Raw genomic sequence first — 17,071 nt, 5'->3', positions numbered from 1 at the left:
ATCCTTTGGAGGAACTATTCCTTAAATTATTGTTTGTCCTTTCCAAGTTGATGTCTCCTTTTTCTCACCCTTAATACCATTTGGATATTGTGTAAGAGGATTTAGTTCTAAATGACCCCTCACCTGAAATCCTAGCACTTTGGGAGGCCAAGCTGGGTGGATCGATTGAGGTCAGGAGTTCAAGACCAGCCTGACCAACATGGTGAAATCCTGTCTCTACCAAAATACAAAAATTAGCCCGGCGTGGTGACACGCACCTGTAGTCCCAGCTACTTGGAAGGCTGAGGCAGGAGAATCATTTGAATGGGGGAGGTAGAGGTTGCAGTGAGCCGAGATGGCGCCGTTGCACTCCAGCCTGGGCGACAGAGCGAGACTCTGTTAAAAAAAAAACAAAAGACCCCTTAGCAACCTTCCAATTTTAATGGAACCTGAGTCCACTGTCTCCTGTTTCCTGAACTGTATGAGAGGATAACATATGTATGTGAACTATCTTTCTACCCAACTAAAGGGCAGGAATTATGCTTTCCGCATCTTCCCCATCTCTCAGTGAGCTTAGTGGTTTGGAGCTGATCCTGGTGAGCCCAGCCACTGGAACCTAGGACAGCTGACCCAGGGCAGGTCCACAGGCCCAGGGTCTGAGGAAGTCCCGTGGGCAGGTAGGTGTAGGACACGTGATCACCTCTGTGTTCTCCCTGGTGTCTTTTTCCTCCTTCTCCCAATTCCTTCTCAACCCATGGTTCTTTTCTCCTCCCTAACCGCAGTAGGTATGTGTATGTGGGGGTGGGTCTGGGTGGTAGTGTGCATTATTGTCAGGGGACTCTATACAATTAATATGCTATGTGTCCTAGGTGACCAAGTCTGCCTTTTTTTTTTTTTTAATGGAGTCTCGCTCTGTCCCCCAGGCTGGAGTGCAGTGGTGTGATCTTGACTCACTGCAACTTCTGCCTTCTGGGTTCAAGTGATTCTCTTGCCTCAACCTCCCAAGTAGCTGGGACTACAGGCATGTGCCACCATGCCCGGCTAATTTTTGTATTTTTAGTAAAGATGTGGTTTCACTACATTGGCCAGATTGGTCTTGAACACCTGACCTCATGATCTGCCCACCTTGGCCTTCCAAAGTACTGGGATTACAGGTGTGAGCCACTGCACCTGGCCAAGTCTGTCTTACTTCTGACCCTCAGTTTCCTTTTCTGTAAAATGGGGATAACAGCAGGGAGTGGCTAAAAGAAACAGAAGAGTTAGCATATATAAAAGTTCTAGAACCCTGCTTGGGAGCTGTGAGTGGAGTAGAATTTTCATGCTCTGGACTCCACATCCCTTACCGTTCCCCCATCTGTCTCCCCTTTCCCACTGTCCCCGTCCTTACTGGATCAGTTCCAACACCCGCCTCTTCATGGCCTGGACCAAGTCCCGCTGCCCTCCAAGCTCCTCCTGGTACACGGCATCCCTCCTCTCAGCCTCCTGTTGCTTCTGCTCCAGCTGTGCCTGCAGCTTGGCTCTCTCTTCCTGACACCTGGGTACAGAAGGAAGACTAAGTTCTCAGGGGGCAAAACTCAGCCTTTGTGCCTGAGCTAGGCTGGGCCTCTGCCAGATAGGGAGCCCATGGGAGACACTGGTGATGTCCCCGGCAGCTGAAGTCCACACACATACACACACACACAACAATACACACCACACCACACACGAAATGCACACACAATACAATATAACACAAGAGACATAACACCCAACAGAACACCTATATACAATACACACAACACACACAACCCCCACACATTGTAACACACATAATACTACACACAACACATACACACAATGCATATACACAACACAATAACAACACACAATATAACACATACACACAACTCAACATATACCCAACACAACACAAATGCAGCCCATACACATAACAGCATTCACACAAAAACACAACACATACACACAACACAAAACACAATACAACACACATAATGCACTCTCACAATACCACACATAACAGACACAACACCCAACAGAACACATACACACAACACACACAACATATACACGCAAGACAATACACACAACACAACAACCCCTACATATCATAACACACACAATACAACACACAGCACACACAGAACACTCCTTACATTTTATAACACACACAATACAACACACGGCACACACACAACACATATAGACAATGCAACACATACACAACACACAGTATAACACATACACACAACTCAATACATGCACAACACACACGTAACCCATACACATAACACAACACACAAACACAACATATATGCACAACACAAAACACACAGTACAACACATACTACACAGCATACACAGACACAGCACACTACATATACGTTCATAATGCACACGTAACGACACATTGTACGCACCACACAATCACACAACACAATGCACATGCATAACATGCACACACAACACAACACACAACACACACAATACAACACAAAATGCAACACAGCATATACACAACACACAGCACACACATCTACAACACAACACACACCCTAATACACACAAAGTATAACAGAACACATACACACAACACAGAAGACACACAATGCTACACGCATATAATTTATACATATAATACAATACATACACCACAACACACCACATATCACAACATACATAACACACACACTATACAATACACACAACACATATATAATGCACACACCACACACACAAACAGAACACAAACAACACAACATATAAACACACACTTGCACAACACACACAACAGACATCCATAATGCAGACACACAACACAACATGCACACAATGTGTGTGCGTTTACACACATACATACAATGCACACACCACACACTGAACTGCATACTATGTGTTGCCTGACACCTACGAACGGACTCCTCACCAACTATTCAGAGAAATGAAAACAGGACCCTGCCCTGAGTGTTCCTTTAGAGGGAGGGGATGAGCCAACATTTTCTCCTGGCAGCTTTGTTTTCAAACATTTGCAGTTAAAATGTAACTTTCTTGAAAGGTATGTTCACTATCATGGCAGCTCTCTGGAGGGAAGGCAGATGCCTGGGAACCCAGGCTGGATGGTCAGTGCCCAGCTGGAAATAATTGTGTGTGGAAGGGGAACAGTGAAGGATTTAGGGCGATTTTTTGCTTCAAAATATTTTTTAAAAAGTTATGTTACATTGTCTTTTCAATTAAAAAGTAATAGTAGGCCGGGCGCGGTGGCCCAAGCCTGTAATCCCAGCACTTTGGGAGGCCGAGACGGGCGGACCACGAGGTCAGGAGATCGAGACTATCCTGGCTAACACGGTGAAACCCCGTCTCTACTAAAAAATAAAAAAAAATTAGCCGGCGAGGTGGCGGGCGCCTGTAGTCCCAGCTACTTGGGAGGCTGAGGCAGGAGAATGGCGTGAACCCGGGAGGCGGAGCTTGCAGTGAGCTGAGATCTGGCCACAGCACTCCAGCCTGGGCGGCAGAGCGAGACTCCGTCTCAAAAAAAATAAATAAATAAAAAATAAAAAGTAATAGTAAAAATATGGCTTTCCTAAATTTGTTTTAGTTTTGGGCTTGGTAGCATCTCAGTTCCACTCTTGGTTTTTCTTTTTGTCTGTAGTGGTTTTCTGAAAAGTTCCAAGAAGACCGCTGGACTGGAAATAAAAAAGACCTGGCCCCAGGGCCCAGCCTCTGGCTCAGTTGGGAGGCCCCTGGCTCAGCTGGGAGGGCGTTGCAATGGCAGATGGCATGGGTGAGAGTCCCGGTGCTCAGGATGCATGTACGTGTCTGTGCCAGTGTGTGTCCTGGGGCTTCAGCGTATTTGAGTGGAAGAGGCTTGCAAGAGGCTTGACAATGAATTGAACATGCAATTTTAAAACACCTCCTTTTAGCATGTTGCAGGGAAGAAAGTTGGGTGGGCCATGACATCAAACTGTTAGCAGCCCAGCCACTGACATTCCAGAGTTCAGTCACTGCAACGCCAAGAGCATTCTGGTGCTCAGGTACAGAGCAGGGCCATGTTTTTAATTTTAATGAACATTCTAGTCTTTTGGCAACTCATTTCTTAGCTGCTGACTTTAATGTTCCCGAGCCAGTTTACTTGCCCTGTGATCCTGGGCCCTTAATGTGATCACCGTGGTGTTTGCATATGTCTCCTGGGTGGGAAAGAACACTTACTTAGCACCTACTGTGTGCCAAGGGATGTTTAGGTGCCAGGAATAAAGCAGGGCCTATGGATCTTATAGTGTTTGCGGCAGGGGTAAAATAAATGATAGACTCGTAAAATAACTAAACTAAGTGCTACGACAGAGACAAAGGACAGGCTAAGACAGAGACCAGGGAGGGCTCTTGGAGAGGCTCCTCAGACAAGGTGAAATGGAAGCTGAACTAGAAGATGAAAAATCAGCAACGTAGAGCCAGGCATGGGCACATGCAAAGGTCTGCAAGTTGGAAAGAGCTGAGCTTGTTTGAGGAACTGAAAGACGAATGATTCTGGGCTGCCACAAAGGGCAGTGGGGGGCTGGGAAGGCAGGAGAGGAGTGGGGAGGTGGGCAGGACCTGAGCTGTCTGCCAGCGGCCCAGGAAAAGTGGATGTTAATCTCAGTGAAATGGGGAGCCCTGAAGTATTTTCATCAGGGAGTGATGGATACTTCTAGCACATGAGGGGACATGGAAGGAATTAGTTTACTGAGCACTTACTATATGCCAGGCCCAAGCTTAGTGTTTTATAGCCCCATTCATTTAGTTTTCACAATTTTAAGAGACAGATAATATAATCCTCATTTTACAAGAGAGAAGAGTAGAACCTCAGAGAGGGGGTGACACTTGCCCAGGGTCACACAGCTCGATGAGTGGAGGGAGCAGAAATCTGGACACAGGCCAGCCCAGATCAAAACTCTTTTGCCTCCCTACACCTTCATCCAGGTAAAGCCCTGATCACCAGTGATTCCTGGCACTGGTGCCAAGTGGGCAGCAGGTGGGAGGGAGGGAGGGAAGGATGCTGATGGAGGCTGGCAGGCCTCAAAGGAGCTCAGTGCTGCTGTGCAGGGGTTGGGGGGACATGTGACATCTGCCTAGTTCCCCATCCTGAGGACCTCTTCAGCTGATGTTTGTCCTAATTTCTTTGCTCGAAGTCTTACTCCCAGCACAGAGGACAACCACCTGCTTGGAAAGATTGCCTCGCGAGCATCCGAGCTGGGAGGAGGAACCTTAGCCACCCCACCGTCTCCTTTTGCAAATCAGGGACCTGAGGCCCAGAGAGGGCAGGCCACTGTCCCCAGGGGCCCACAGCCAGAAAGCTATGAGGCGGGTGTTGGAAGCTCCATGTCTCAGCCCAAAGTCCATTTTCACAGCCCCATGGGCCTGCTCTGGGCCTGCTGCCTTCGGGTCGGCTGTGGCTCACCTCTGCCCCCAGTCTGTGCTCTGCGTGGGACTTCTACCACCCTTCCACTGTCCTCCATACCACAGCCTGGGTGAGCCTTTAAATACAGAAGTCAGACGGAGAAACGTCCCTGCTGTAAACCCTGCCCCAGCCTCTGGTAGCACAAACAAGAATTCCAGCGCCTCCCTCTGTCTTTGAGGCCCCTGGCTCCGACTCTGCCCCTCTCTCCTCTGCTCAGCCATACCCCGTATGCATTTGGCCTGCCTGTCCACAAACGCATGTCTTCTGGCCATTCCTCTGGCCACAGCACTTCTCACTAATATTTGAACAGTCCAGTCTCTCATGTGGTTGTGGCTTCTGCTCAAACATCACCTCAGAGAGGACTTCCTGGCCCCCAGTCTGACTGACTATCCTGTCTTTGTCCGTGCCCTTCCCTGCCTTTGTTTTTTTTCCTAACATCTATCCAATGGCCATTGGATTGCTATCTGCTTACCTGCCTGCCATTGGATTGCTATCTGTTTACCTGTACCAGGTCTTCTAGAACAGGCTGGGCCAGTTTTGTTCACCACACCTGCTCATGGCCGCTGTGGAAGCATAATAAATGTCCATGGAATGAGTGGGTCCCTCAGCACTTCTTTTCTCTGTGTTGAGGAACTCATCGCCAGCTTGATGCCCATGGGCTCCTTTCTTGGGAGTGAGCTTTGTCCTTAGCTCCCTGGGTCCCAGGCATCAGGGTAGCACATCCTCTTCTGAGCCTCAGGGTCAGCTTTACTCACCATCCTTACTCTGAGGACTCCAGGATTGATCTCCCAGCCCGAACTTCCCTCCTGAGTTCCACACTCAGCTGCTTGTCCAGCGGTCCCTGTCTAACATGTCTAACAGGTGTCTCAAACATAACATGTTCAAAACCAAGCTCTGACTTTCCCCACAAACCTGCCCTCCCACAGCCCGCACACTTCAGTTAATGGTGACTAGCTTTCCAGCTGATCAGGTCGAAAAGCTCAGAGTCATTCTCAACTTCTGTCTTTCTTTTAGACCGCATATCCAATTCCTCAGGAAGTTCTACTTCACACTTCATCCAAAGCCCAGCAGCTTCTCCTTGCTCCATGCTGCCAGCCCAGTCTGAGTACCCCCACTCTCCCCTGCGCAGTAGGGTCCTCACTGGACTCTGTGTTCAGCTTGCCTGCTAACAGGCCAACTCCAAGAAGCCTTTAAAACACACACGAAGCCGGGTACCGTGGCTCTTACCTGTAATCTTTACACTTCGGGAGGCCAAGGTGGGTGGATCACCTGAAGTCAGGAGTTTGAGACCAGCCTGGCCAACATGACGAAACCCCATCTCTACTAAAAATACAAAAAATTAGCTGGCTATGGTTGCGGGCATCTGTAATCCCAGCTACTCAGGAGGTTGAGGCAGGAGAATCACTTGAACCCAGGAGGCGGAGGTTGTGGTGAGCCGAGATGGCATCACTGCGCTCCAGCCTAGGCAGCAGGAGCGAAACTCTGTCTCTAAACCAAAAACAAAAACAAAAACAAAACCACAAAACCACCAACAACAAAAAACATGTCAGCCTCTGACAGGCTGATCTATAGAGGAAGTGGACTGGTGTTGCCTAGAGCCGGGAAAGGAATGAGGAGTGGCTGCTAACGGTTACAGGGTTTCTCCTTGGGGAGATGGAAATGTTCTGAAATTGATTGAGGTGGTGGATGCATAACTCTTGAATATACTAAAAACCATTTAATTGTTAAGCATTTGAAAAAGCATATAAACATCTTTTTGACATTAAAAAAAGTCAAGTCCCTCTCCTGCTCTGAGCCCTCAGTGGCTCCCATCTTCCTCTGAGTCAAAGTCAAGGCCCTTCTGATGACCTCACAGGCTCTCTCTAACCTGCCTCCTTGGCTCACCTGACCTTTTCCCACATCCTCTCCCTCCTTCACTCTACTGGAGCCTGGAAGGTCTCCTTGATGTTCCTAGAAGCTGCCCTGCCCATTCCCCATCAGGGCCTTTGTTTTTGCTGTCCCCGCAGCCTGGAACATTCTACCGAATAGTCAAAGGGCTCAATCCTCACTTCCTTCAGGTCTTCAGATCAAAGTCACCCTTTCAGGGAGGTCTTCCCTGGCCATGTTACCTTATTAAAATGTAAAATACCACACCAACACGTCCCGTTCCTCTTGTCTACTTTATGTCTTCTTCTTATAACTTATTCCAATCTGACATCCTAGGTACTTCACTTGCTAATCACATTTATTGCTTCACCCACTAGAATGCGAGCTCCATGAAGGCAGGTGTTTAGCCTGTTTTGTCTGTGAGAGGATTTCCCGTACCTAGGACAGGCCTGGCTCAGAGTGGGTGCACAGAGTGTTTGTGGAATGACTAAATGATGAGTGACAGGTGGCCGGAGCACTGTGTTCTATGAGACAGGGCCCCCAGCAAAGGCAGCAGCCAGGGCCTGGCCATCTCTCTACAACCTCCCAGCTGCTCCTCCTAGCTTGTCTTGATCCCTTGAAGACTCTCGTGTGGGCGGAACCCCCATGGTCATTTGGGCCCTGAATCGTGGAAACCTTTGCTGACCACACTGTGGGCTCAGCTGAGTGTGGAGTAGGAGGAGTCCGAGGGACCCTTTTGGGTTGATTTCTGGGCTCCTGGGCCTCTCTCCCCTGCAAAGCAGAGTCAGCAGGCTTCCCAGTGATTCAGGCTGAATCACAGCTACTCAGGCCCTGCTGGAGTCTGATTGGTGTCTGTTGGACCTGGGGCAGGTGTTAGCCATGTGGGAGGGAGAGACAGGGGCAGGTGGGCAGACCGAGGCACCTGGACAGAGAGGCTGATTCAGGCCACGGAAGATCTCTGCAGGGAGAAGAGACTTTAAAAAATAAATTATGGGCTGGGTGTGCTGGCTCATGCCTATAACCCTAGCACTTTGGAAGGCTGAAGCTTGAGCCTAGGAATCTGAGACCAGTCTGCGCCATGTAGTAAGACCTCATCTGTACAAAAAGAGAGAGAGAGAGAGAAACTGAGACCCGAAAGACTGAGGACTGAGGGGCATGGTAGAGACAGACAGCGTGCTGTGGGCCCCTGAGGTCAATGTGATGACGGAAGATGAAGACACTGGATGGTGAGAGACACTGAGCAAGAGAAATGGAGAGACTGAAGTGCAGGCACCTGACATGCTGCCTGAGCTGGGCGTCTGAGCCCACTGATTCTGGAGTCAGCTGCAGGCTTTGAATCTCAGCTCCCCTGCTAACTAGCCAATGGTGGGTGAATTGTGCAGCATCTTTGAGCCTCAGCTTCCTTCTCTATAAAATGGGGGTTCTATAGAACTCATCTCATAAGGGTGTTATGCAGAAGCACCTACAGCAGGGCCCGGGACATAGTAAATGCTCAGTAAATGATAGCTATGATTATGAGAGGGTGAGAGGTGGCGTAACAGGAAGAAGCAAATGAGACGCAAAGAAACCGAGTAAAAGAGGGAGACAGAAAGAGATGGGGGAAAGAAGGCCAGTGGAGTAGGGAGGCAGAGGGTGGAAAAGAGAGAGGAGCTGCCCAGGGGAGGCAGCAGAGGGAGGCAGGGGTGAGGGTGGGAGGGAAGCAGGCCAGGAGGTGGGGCCTCTCCTGGAGCTGCTCTGGGAGGCCTATGAGAAAGGGATGCACAGGGGAGGGAGAGTGGAGCCCTGGGATCAGGAGCAATGCCCTGCAGGCCTCAGATCCCAAAGGTGTGCCCAGCCCAGGACCTGGTGCACAGGAGATTCTCACAAGACCTCACTGACTTGACCGTGAGTGACAGCAGGACTCAGGGAGCACCTTCCGGTGCCCTGTGCTGTGGGTTGCCAAGGTTACCTGCTGAGCTGCTCCCGAAGTGCCTGCAGCTCCCCGTCCTGCTTCCTTAGCAGCTGCTTCTGGTGCTGGGCCTGCTCCTCGGCCTTCTGGAGCCCAAGTCTGAGGCTCTGGGGAGTGGAAGGAGGGGAGGAGGAGGCTGAAGGAGAAGGACAGAGACCCCAACATCGGGACTGACCTGAACAACATTCCCGAGAGATCCCAGGCCATGCCCTGGCAGGGCTGGGGACAGTGCTGGGAGCTCTGATGCCTGACTCTGTCTTAGGCCTTGCTTCTGGGTGAGACTGGGCCACTGTTTCTTCCTTCACTGAAGGGTGGAAGTTATAAACTCAGAAACTTGCAAGTTCCTGGCTTGGTGACAATCTTGAGTGACCTCCAGGAGAAGCATCTACCATAGGAGCAACTAGGTGGGCTCTGCAACAGTAGAACTTAGATTTGGGGACGAGACCTACCGTCATGAGGATATGGAACTGGAGAGGAAGTGACTGCCTGGAAGAACTGCTGGGAAGGGATCTCAAACTCCAATGCCTACTGGGGCTGGGCAAGAAGTATTGCCGAATAAAGTGGGTCTAGCGTGAGGCAATAGGGAGATGTGGGGACTGTGGTGACCTGAAGAATGCATGGCTTTCAAAGGCATTCCCAAATAATAATCCTGAGTGGGCCAATAAAAATTGATCCATGGGAGGGAATGGTCCCAGGCTACCATTTCAGACCCTCATCTGTGGGCCAGGTCAGAGAGGGGAGAATAACCAGGTATGGAGCTCAACTGTTCTCACCTTGATCTCATCCTGCAGGGACACCTCGGCTTGCTCCTCCCTTCTGGCCACAAGGGTAACTTCTGTTTGCACTTGTGGATTCTCCACGGTAGAGTCTTCCTTTGTTGTGACTCCCTGAAGGACCCAGGGCTCCCCCAGGATGCTAGAGTCCTCTGATCCCTGACTGCTCCCCGATACTATTCCCGCTATGGTCCCTCTGGGGCTGGGCATCAGCAGCCTCTGGACATGACTCCACTCTGGCTCCTTTTCATGAGTCTCCTCTGTTGTTCTCTGACTCTCTGCACCCCGCAGAACCCCTGTGCCCTCAGCCTCCATCCCTATCACCTCCTTCTGAGTACCCATAGCCCCCTTCCCCTGTCCCTGGGTGCTGGGTGTTGAGTTCCCCAGGAACATCTCAATCCATGGGGTTCCTTCCTCCTGGTCCAGTGGAAGCTCCTCCTCTTCTGGTTCCCACATACTCTGGGGGTACCTATGTCTCCTGGAATTTCCCCCCTTCTTTTCCAAAAAGAAAGGAAGATGCCTTTGTTGCTGGGACCTGGGCAGCCCTGCCAACTGCTGTCCACTGGGTGCATCGTGCAGACGGACAGCTTGACTGATGTGTGAGTCCTCAATCTGGACACTTTCGGGCCCTCCATATGCAGCTGGGATCTGTGGAGAGGACCCCAAACCAGTCATCCGTCTCAGCACCAATTCACTGACCTGGTGCATGGGAGAGGCCACAGCGCTGATCTAATGGGCTTGCTAAATAGATAGGCACCAGGTCCTCTCACTGGAAACTTTGATTTATCAAACCCCAAATCTGACTTTTAGCAACACCCAGGTGATCTGAGCGCCATGCTTTGGTCTGGTGAGGGACAGCAGTACATCTTGATGTCTTTTCTCCCTTTCCCCTGTCCGCATCCTTCTCCTTCCTGCACCTGGGTCTTGGGTATTGATCTGGCTCCCCCTAAGTTCCACCCACCCCTTTCCTTTAATCCTTCCTCCTGAACTATACTTCGTGTTTCAGTTTTTTCATCTGCAAAATGGGAATGACAATATCCGGTTTTAGGGTTGTGATGAAATCTTGACTAGACCAACATTCAGCTAAGAGCAACCTCTCAAGAAGCCTTCTCTGTGCTCCCATGTTCCTCTGTTCATTTCTGTGTCACTTACACTGAACTCGTATATTGCAATGCTTTTCTTTATGATCTATCTCCACGAAAAGACCTTGAACTTTTCAGACCAGAGAACTAATAGTATCTGTATCCAGTGCCTGGAAGCTGGTGGGGGGGGCAAAATATGCTTGTGGGATGATGATAACAACAATGAAGGTGACCTCACGTGCCATGAGGGGAGCGTGTAGCCAGGAGCCCTGTGCAGTGCTGGATGTGAGTTGTCTCAGTTCATCCTCACAATATCCCTATGGGGCAGGACAAGTAACTTGTTCAAGAACCACAGTTTGTAAGGGGTGGGGCTGGAATTCGACCAGCAACCTGGGTCTTTAGTCGCTTCTTGAACTGAACTGAGTTGTTTGTCTATTGTCCGGTGTAGGGGACTCAGCAGAGGGCATCTCTCATCTGTTTCCTGAGGCTTTCAGTGCCCGCCCCCCTTGGAACTTTCTCCTCCTCTGGGCCCAGTGGCTCCGGCAGAGGGTGCTAGAGTTCCCTTTCTCTCCCAGTGTCCCCACCCCAGGAATAGGAGCCCTCTCCTCCTCTGCAGCTCCCCAATCCCTGCTCCACACACTGGCCTCTTGCTCTGTCTGTCCAGTTGGGTCAGGGCTCTCTGTACGCTCAGAGGGGGAAGCTCAGTTACTACTCAAACTGGGCATGCCAAGGAGATGGAGAAGAGGCAACTCAGAGTGAAGGCAGGGCAGAGGCAGAGGCACCTTCTTTGGGGTATCTTTGGTTTTTCTGGGTCTCCTTCCCTGGGTTTCGGTGGAACTGGAGCAGCGTGACCTGAAAGTGAAAGAGGCAGGGGGACCCTGGGCCTCTCTTTGGTGGTGGGCTTGGCCCTCAGATGGAGGGTATCCCCTCTTTCCACTTGCCCATTCATCCCATGACACTTCCTCCTTCCTGCCCACCCACCCTCATGCATCCCATCCTGCATTCATCCGTACTTTCCCTCCCAGCACCCTGCTATCCATTCATCCTCCAGCCCGCCACCTTAACCACCCAGGAAGTCGTTAGTGAGTGCATATTCTAGGCTGCATTATGCCATGAATTTGCACTGGAAACATCGAAGGCTAGAAGGATCCAAAGTCATGGAGCAAAAGGAGGCAGAGACACATGGGGCTGGAGGCTGAGGGCTTGGGGCTTGCCTGGGACCCTTGGTGGCCATGGGATCAGGTGTCAAAAGAAACTTCCCTCCTGGCCGCACCCACTCACTCTGAGAACATGGGCCAGGCTCCATCCAGGTCTGGCTGCTGGAGGTCCAATTCGAAGGCCACCCCATTGAGAGCATAGAGAGAGTCCAGGATGTCTTCTTGGCGTTCTGGGCAGAGCAGAGGGCTCCGGGGTCCATACCATTCCCTGTGTTAACAGTGATCAGAACCTTTGGCCTTTGACCCTGGGGCTATTTCCCTCGACCCCAACCACCCCCACCCCAGCTCAACCTCAACACCATCACAAGGCTGGTCCCCAGGCAGAGCTGTGGCCCTTCAGGAGCAGGAGGCCTAAGAACCCTGATGCTGCCAGGACTCCTGGGTTCCAACCTCCCTCTGCCTTTTCTCCCTCAATTTTTCCTTCATGACTCTCATTGTAATGGTCCTTGATAGAAAGCCATCCATGGGGGGTAAAGGAGGGCTCTTGTACAAAGGAGGGAAAGTGGCTTAGATGGCATTGGCAGGAGGATGTCCCAGCAGCCCCACCTGGTGAGCTCTGGGTTCAGGAGGCAGAGCTGCAGGGCCTCAGCCAGCTGCCCATGGGCCAGGCAGAAGCGGATGAAGGCACGGCCTTTCCCCAGAGGGGTCTGCAACTGCAGAGTGCACAGGGGCAGAAGGGGGGTGGTATTAGGACAGAGGGTGCCCAGGAAACACGGAGGGGACTGGAAGTGCTGGGCATTGGGAAGGGTGTGGGGGGACCTGAGGCCATGGGAGGAAAAGGGTGTTTGGAGGGGTGCTGCGGGCAGGGTTTAGGAGACATGCGGAGCAAGTGAGTGGTCTACGGTCGGTAGAGCAGGATGTGGGAGAAGGAGCAGGCCTATGTCCCCCCCCACCCTGACAGCCTTCTCGCTGCCTGGCCCTGGATACCTTGTCCTGGGAACGGACAAAGTGGATTGGCTCCATGTCCCCCTGCTGCCGTCGTAGGGCAGTGCAGAGAAAGTCCCAGTAATCCTTCCGAGGCCCCAGGAAGCTCTTCTGCTCTTTCTGGTCAAACTAGAACCAAAATGAGGCAAACAAAGTGTAGAAATGCTTCCTCCTAGAACACACCCTGCATTCTAGCGTGCTGAGGGGACACCTGCTGGAAGAGAGGGCTCCTGCAGACACACCCGGCATCCGGACTGAGCCCTGTCCTTACTGGCTGTGTGACCATGAGCAAGGTGTTTGACCTCCCTGAGCCTCAGTGTTCTCATTCATTCATTCATTCATTCAGAGGCCCTTATTGAGCACTGACTATGTTCCAGGCCCTGTTCTATGTTCTGGGGATACAGCTATGAACAAACTGACTTCATGGAGCTTACATCTTGATAGGGGAGTTAAGACAACAAACAGATGAGATAAGTAAAGCATCGAGTATGTTAGATAGTGATGACTGCTACGGAGAAAAAAATAAAGCAGGAAAGAGAATGGAAAATGTGGTGGGTGTATGTGTGGTGCGTGGTGTGTGTGGCAGGTGTGTTGAAAATCTAGGGTGTCCAGAAAAGCCTTCTAGCTTGAAGGAGCTGAGAAAGTGTGCTGTGCATTCCAGTGGAAGAGCATTTTAGGTAGAGGGGAGAGCACGTGCAAAGGCCCCGAGGCAGGAGCATGCCTGGTGTGTTCCAGGAAGATCCAAGAGGCCAGGGGAGCTGGAGTGCAGCAGATGAGTGGCAGGCTGGCAAGAGAAGAAGTCAGAGAAGTAGGAAGGTGTGTGTTGGGGTGTTGGGGGGTGGACATCAAGCAACTCAGAGGGTGAGAGTGAGGATTGTACAAAGCCAGGCATATAGAGGCCAAAGCCTGACACATAGCAAGTGTTCAATAAAAGCTGGTGCTGGTCATAGTTGGGGCTCTGAGTAGCAGCAGGAAGGGCCAGTCCTAGGACATCCATGCCTCTGAAGCTTTAAACAGTGGGGGCTACCCCCAGGTCTGGGTCCCGCCCCAAGGCCCGGGTCCCTTCCAGCCCCACTTTGCCTTACCTCGCTTCTCAGGCTGCAGTGACAGCCTCCAAGAGTGAGGTTAGGTGTCAGGAGGGAGAGGGAAATGGCACAGTGCATGGTAAGGAATGGGACTGTGGCTCCTCCCTTGTTTTCCAGGAATGTCCTGCCAGTTGTCTGGGTCTGGGGAGAAGGATGGGGAGGAGGAGGAGAAGGTCCCACCTGTAGCAGCAGCTCCAGGCAGCCACAGAGTCTGTACAGCTCGGCACTGGTGTCCGTCACTGGCCCCTGCCCATCCCCATAGCCCTGGAGGATGGCAGAGACGGCAGCTGCAGGGAGGATGGCAGGCGTCAGGTATCGAGTAGCGAGGTCGCCGAGGGAGGGGCTCCCAGACCCTGACTTCTCCCGCAACTCAGTCCCAGAACATCTCTCAGGACACACTCACCTCTTAGGTCTTTGGTGATCTTGAGGATGGCTGCCTCTTCTGCCATGGGTACTTGAAAATGATGTGATTCCTTCCGACTTGGACTGTGAGCCCAGGAAGGACCCTCGGCCTCACTGCCCAGCTCTCTCCTTACATAAAGCAGTACGCAGAGACTACAGAGGGGAAGTGACTTATCTCGGGTGACATAGCAACTTACCTAGTGGGGGAAAATCCCAGCTCTGTCTTGTAGGCCAGCGTGTGAAGATGATGGTGTGGTCTCCACCGATTGAGCAGTACCTGGGTGACACTGTACTAACACTTGATGCCCTTGCCTCATTCAATCCCCACATCATCCTGGAGGTTATTAACTCCATTTTAGACCAGGACAAACAGGGGGTTGGAGAGGGTAAGTCTTTTATCCAACATCACAGAGGTACCTAGGATTTGAACTCAGGTCTGTGTGCCCATAGGGCCTGTGTTGTGGGTCCTGACTTGGTGTAAGTGACCCCGTGAGCGCTCATGCTATGTAGACACTAGGCTGGGGGTGTCCCCTCCTTCTCCATGGAGGGCCCTCAGCCTTGCCTGAGTACTCATCCTCCTCGAGACACCCACTCATTGTTTCCTGGGCCCCAGCTGAGTGGAAAATGTGTGTTCTTTGAGGAGAGGGTGCAGAAGTAAAGTGCGGCCCCAGGGCTGGGGCTGAGCAGATGCTGTGTGTGTGTGCGGAGCAGGGCTGGTTTTAATACTGCCTTTCTCTCCAGGGGGATCTCATCCTCTTCTCTTCCCGATGGGTCCTGGGGCCCAGAGAGGGACACTGTGGCCCCGACAGCTGGTGGCCTTATTCTGAGATCCTAGTCAAGACCAGGTATGGAGTGGAAAACCCAGGTGTCCTGCCTCCCAGGCTGCGGCTGCTGGAGTTTGGGGTGGGGTGGCAGTGGTACAGCAGTGGGACACAGTGGAGGGGAGGGGAGAGGGAAATGGAGGTAAATGAGGGAGGTGGGTGGGACATGGGATTTAGGGAGGACGGGGTCAGGAGTCCAGAGACCTGGGTCTCCATCCTGGCCTGGCTATGCACTCACTGTGTGATCTCGGGCAAATCACTCACCTTCCTTGAGCCTCAGTTTCCCCACCTGTAGACCAAGGATTGGACTGATGGTCTCGGCAGCCTCTTCCAGCCCAGATCCTGTGTGAAATCCACGAACGGCTCCATGTGTCTCCTCCTCTCCCTCATCTCTGCCATGCATTTATCTTCCCTGGCTCCTGGTATCACTCCCCTTCTATTCCCGTAAGTTCCAGGGTCTCCCTGCTACTCACCCAGGAGAGCGTGGCTGGCTGGGGCACGAGAGCGCGGCTCTGCTGCCTGAGTCCCTCCCTAGTGACGGTGCCTTGCAGAGCTGTCCCAGGATTTACAGCCTGGGAAGAAGTGACTCAGTCTCAGCCCAGCAGCCTGGAGGGGGAACCTGGCTCACAGCGGTGGGGGAACCGAAGACGCTGCAGGGAAGAAGTGGTAGAGGCAGGATCCAGAAGTGGTAGTGTACTGGGGCAGAATGGTGAGATGGGAAATGGGTCCTCTTAGGCCAGCCTGGGGTAGAGTCACCTATTGGCCAAATGGGGGCTGATCCGTTGTGGTTAGTGGGACTGCTGCTAGTTTCCTTTTCGTTTTCAGCACTTGCTCCTGCTTTTCTTCATTCTCGCCACCAGGGGGCAGAGGTAGGCCGTGGAGCTCCGCAGCTGCTGTTCCTGTGGTTGTCTCTTCCGTGTTTGGTTGGGTTGTTAGGCGGCGCTCCAGGGTGGGGAGGGGAGGGCGAGGATCTCCTCACCCTCCCCCTTCCTCTCTCCACCTCACTGAGCTGAGCGATCCCCGTGAGTGCTGGTCACCAGTGCCGACCCCAGTCCTGATCCCATTCCCAAAAGGATGGATGTGAGACCACCAATGAGATCCTGTGCCCAGTAATGGGCCAGGCGGGTTTCCCAGGTGGGCTGGTCCCCTCCACGGGCCCCGTGGCTGTACTCTGCCTTGTTGACGCTGGGATCTTTCCATGCCGGGTCCTCGTTTCTGCAGGCTGGGCTGCTCCAGGGGCTAGTATTGGGGCAAAGGAGCAGGGGCCTGGGAGGATGGCTGTTTTCACAAACCCCAAGAACCGCATCTAAAAACCAGCACAAGGGATGCCTCAGCCCGTCCGCCCTCTCCTCTGTTCCTATATCCCTCATGCAGAGGCTGCGGCCCCCACCTCTGTCTCCTGTATCACGTCCCTGTCTCCCGTCCCTGTCTTTCCCTCATTCCTTCCCTTTCTCTGTTCCCTGCGTCTCACTTTGCACCCTTGGTCTCTTTCTTGCCCTCCCAATTCAGTCAGTCTGAAGCCCTGTCCGGGTCCCTGCCCCTGCCC

General features: G+C 52.1%; 1 protein-coding gene and 1 pseudogene across 4 annotated transcripts in view; one reads left to right on the top strand and one right to left on the bottom strand.

The window, feature by feature from the left end:
- The window catches only part of RUFY4 (RUN and FYVE domain containing 4), a 37,536-nt gene extending 21,166 nt beyond the window's left edge, over positions 1-16,370 (bottom strand). The window contains exons 1-11 of one of the 4 annotated variants that reach the window (XM_023220806.3): positions 15,999-16,366; positions 15,790-15,867; positions 14,706-14,857; positions 14,483-14,589; positions 13,221-13,346; positions 12,840-12,946; positions 12,358-12,501; positions 11,859-11,928; positions 9,995-10,642; positions 9,222-9,328; positions 1,367-1,513 (exon numbers count right to left, since the gene is read on the bottom strand). In XM_023220806.3, coding sequence (XP_023076574.1) covers positions 1,367-1,513; positions 9,222-9,328; positions 9,995-10,642; positions 11,859-11,928; positions 12,358-12,501; positions 12,840-12,946; positions 13,221-13,346; positions 14,483-14,589; positions 14,706-14,751 — 1,502 coding nt within the window. In that variant the 5' untranslated portion in view covers positions 14,752-14,857; positions 15,790-15,867; positions 15,999-16,366. Of the gene's footprint in view, positions 1-1,366; positions 1,514-8,102; positions 8,232-9,221; positions 9,329-9,994; positions 10,643-11,858; positions 11,929-12,357; positions 12,502-12,839; positions 12,947-13,220; positions 13,347-14,482; positions 14,590-14,705; positions 15,868-15,998 lie in introns of those variants that run through there. The other 3 variants (XM_023220816.3, XM_023220796.3, XM_023220825.3) reach the window with 3 other exon arrangements.
- A 138-nt stretch (positions 16,371-16,508) lies between these two features.
- Positions 16,509-17,071, top strand: part of LOC111548350 — a 10,418-nt pseudogene continuing 9,855 nt past the window's right edge.

The sequence above is a fragment of the Piliocolobus tephrosceles genome, chromosome 11 (genome assembly GCF_002776525.5).
Source record: "Piliocolobus tephrosceles isolate RC106 chromosome 11, ASM277652v3, whole genome shotgun sequence".
NCBI lineage: Eukaryota > Metazoa > Chordata > Mammalia > Primates > Cercopithecidae > Piliocolobus > Piliocolobus tephrosceles.
This window is presented reverse-complemented; position numbering and strand designations above follow the sequence as displayed.